At 34.5% G+C, this 3,584-nt stretch overlaps 1 protein-coding gene across 1 annotated transcript; it reads left to right on the top strand.

Moving 5' to 3' along the window:
• Nucleotides 1-2,581: 2,581 nt before the first annotated feature.
• LOC128240417 (probable serine/threonine-protein kinase clkA) lies at nt 2,582-3,584 on the top strand. The gene is made up of 3 exons (XM_052957055.1): nt 2,582-2,589; nt 2,711-3,028; nt 3,128-3,584. The coding sequence occupies exons 1-3, from the start codon at nt 2,582-2,584 to the stop codon at nt 3,582-3,584; spliced, it is 783 nt and encodes a 260-aa protein (XP_052813015.1).

A 3,584-nucleotide genomic window follows, 5' to 3' on the forward strand; every position in this document is an offset into this window, starting at 1 on the left:
TTTGTTTTTTTTTACTTATTTCATTTTGGAAAAGGTTGATGTAAGCTCGCAAATCGAGCTGTGTCTTTGCCCTTCAATCGAGTGATATTTTTATGTTAGTGTAACTAACTAATGTTCTCAGAATAAAAACCTGAAACAACTATTCTTCATGTTCAACCGAGTGTAAATTAACTAATCGTTATTTTCAACAATAAACGTAAGCAAACGGTCAACATGGCACACCCATCTTCTCCATTACGATTGCGATTGATTAGATATGCGAACTGCAAACAAGTTAATATTGAGAAATAGTATAAATGATAACGTGAACGGTGTAGGATTGTATGACACTTAAATAACTCTTATTTGGTACACTAATTAGTACAAGTCTTCACTTATATTAACTGAACTACCTTATCTGTGAAGCAGGGAGAACGATAAAGTCATTAGAATGCAATAAGAAAAAGAAAAGTGATACCTTATTTATTTATGATATCCCAAATTAAAATATTTGCAACGTAAGATTCTGGTTCTGGCAAGGCAGCGTTTTTGGTTTAATATGAAACGCAATTATTTATCGATAAAGAAAATTATCAAAAAAGAAGACCAATTTATTTTACTATCCCGCAAGTATATTGAAAAGGTATATTTAAGGCAAAATCTGTTGAAACTAGTAGGAATATTAAAATTTATATCATAAATGATTCTAAACTTGGACTAGTAGTTAAAATGTGTTATCAAATTACTTAAAGAAAACATGATAGTAATTTGAATTTTAGAAGTCAACATTTTGGATCAAGTGATGACCTTGAACATTGACTTATCTAAAGGACTGAATGCAGTGCTTCTATTTCTGCATACTCTATCTTTAGGGGCGAAACTGATACTCGCACTGTAACATAATCACTGTAAAAATAGATAATAAGATAGTTCTCTTGATTTATATTTGTTTGTATTAAATACATTTAAGCTAAATAACTGTCAACTGTGACATAGTGTTGACATGTGTAAGGGTCTTTAGCTCTCCTAACCAGGTGTCACGTGGCTGCGACTTAGTTGTGTTGTGACCATGACTCACTATCTCGTTTTCTGACGTAGATATAGTGGCAACAACGCTGAGAAAACTATTTCGTTGGGACGACATAGTTAGTCGTGTCCATAACATAACTAAGTTGTTACCACCAGATATCTATGTAGTACGTCATGGCCGCGACATATTAAAGTGGCACTCGTATTTAAAATCAATACATACGCATGTATATCAACAAATGCTACATAAGTGAACATAGCGTTGAGATTAAATATGTCACCTCTATATATGCCACCGTATGTTTTGATTTTAGAATGGACTTTTTTGCTCTAATCATGTATTTTTATTTCATACGAACTTTTCATACATTTGTAGAAACTGCATTTGACTTCCCATTCCTTTCCATTGTGCATATACTTCATATATATATAGTTGCCAGTTTTTATAGGAGTAATTTAACGACTTGTTTGGCATATATTTTCTGATTTTAATTTTTTGTAATAAATATCATTAGTTTATAAACAATTTCAATGCGTTTGCTGTATATCTATATATAAATATCTATAAATAACCATGATATGCATGCACGAATAATCATTGTTTCGTAGTTTTAACAACATTTTCTTCTTATTTCAAAGGTATATATTTTTCTTAAATGAACTTTTCATTTTCTTACAGAATATTTACCATGCGATTTTGTCAGTTACAGACGTTCTTTATCTTAGGTAAGTCATGTAAAGTACTTGTTCAGGACTTAACCAGAAGGAAAAGAGGCACAAATAGGTTGATGCAAACAAAATATAAAAAATACCGCATTACTATTTATTATCATTTGAATTTAGTGATTCAAACATAAAAAATGATATGTGTACAGAAAAAATATAAAAGCTTTTATAAATTAATTGCTACGTCACAAATTCTCCAGTAAAAAGGCGCCATAGAATGGCTTATTTATTTATGCATCCAATAACCATATGTTTGTACTTAAAATTTTGGTTCGCATTAATCTATATTATGCCTCTTTAATTTAAGAAAACATAATTTGCAACAGTATATGTATAGAAATATACATTTAACGATGAACATGAGACTCTGCTTAAACAACTGTTTACTTATTATATAAGTAAATGAAACCAGAGAGATTATAAGTCGCTGGGTTAGGTCAAAAGATACCAAAACCTTCCATATTTTAATATTATTTGGTTCCCTCTGGCATAAGCCCCATACAATTCAATAGGATAAGTAAACCGCCAGAATAATCCATTTGAACAGTTACAGGTTCTAGGCTTTATGTACTGTGTACTGTTTGACATCTATTTATGACCATTACTAGTTGTTGACTTGTTTAGGCATAAAGATATGCTATATTTCATTTACATAACCCTGGGTCATGTTTCCATGTATTACAAAACATCATGTACTAACTCTGTGTTGTGACACGCTTTGGCTCCAAAGTAGCCTAGGTCTAATTAGATACGTCTTATTGTTTAAAATTTTAAACATATTAATAATAGTATCATAACGTTTCAGCTTCTGCTTTTTATGGAATATACAGAGTAACTTCATTGCAACATGGAGATGTTTGTACATGCAATACACAAAGCCCTTCAACAAAATCAAGCTCATCCTCTACGTTCCCTTCTACGACTCAAAAGCTTACTACTTCTACAAGCAATAATGAAACAACTACCACTCTACCAGATACAACTACCACATCACTGACTTCTACTACCACTTTTCCAGATACAACTACTACATCAGCGACTTCTTCTACCACTCTACCAGACACAACTATCACATCACCGACTTCTACCACTCTACCAGATACAACCGCCACATCACCGACTTCTACTACCACTCAACCAGATACAACTACAACAGCACCGACTTATACTACCACTCTACCAGATACAACTACCACATCACCGACTTCTACTACCACTCAACCAGATACAACTACCACATCACCGACTTCTACTACCACTCAACCAGATACAACTACCACATCACCGACTTCTTGTACCACTCTTCCAGAAACAACTACCACAGCACCGACTTCTATTACCACTCCATCAGATACAACTACAACAGCAACGACTTCTACTACCACTGAAACAGATACAACTACAACAGCACCGACTTCTACTACCACTCAACCAGATACAACTACAACAGCACCGACGTATACTACCACTCTACCAGATACAACTACCACATCACCGACTTCTACTACCACTCAACCAGATACAACTACAACAGCACCGACGTATACTACCACTCTACCAGATACAACTACCACATCACCGACTTCTACTACCACTCTACCAGATACAACTACAACAGCACCGACTTCTACTACCACTCAACCAGATACAACTTCTACAGCACCGACTTCTACTACCACTCCACCAGATACAACTACAACAGCACCGACGTATACTACCACTCAACCAGATACAACTTCTACAGCACCGACTTCTACTACCACTCCAACAGATACAACTACCACTGCACCGACTTCTACTACCATTGTACCAGATACAACTACAACAGGACCGACTTCTGCTACCATTAA

This window comes from Mya arenaria, chromosome 7, assembly GCF_026914265.1.
Source record: "Mya arenaria isolate MELC-2E11 chromosome 7, ASM2691426v1".
Lineage (NCBI taxonomy): Eukaryota > Metazoa > Mollusca > Bivalvia > Myida > Myidae > Mya > Mya arenaria.

What these genes read in the sequence shown, in the direction of transcription:
- LOC128240417 (XM_052957055.1), top strand. An exon ending in TACCACATCACCGACTTCTT is followed by an intron (nt 3,029 to 3,127) that starts GTACCACTCTTC and finishes CCACTGAAACAG; the next exon opens with ATACAACTACAACAGCACCG.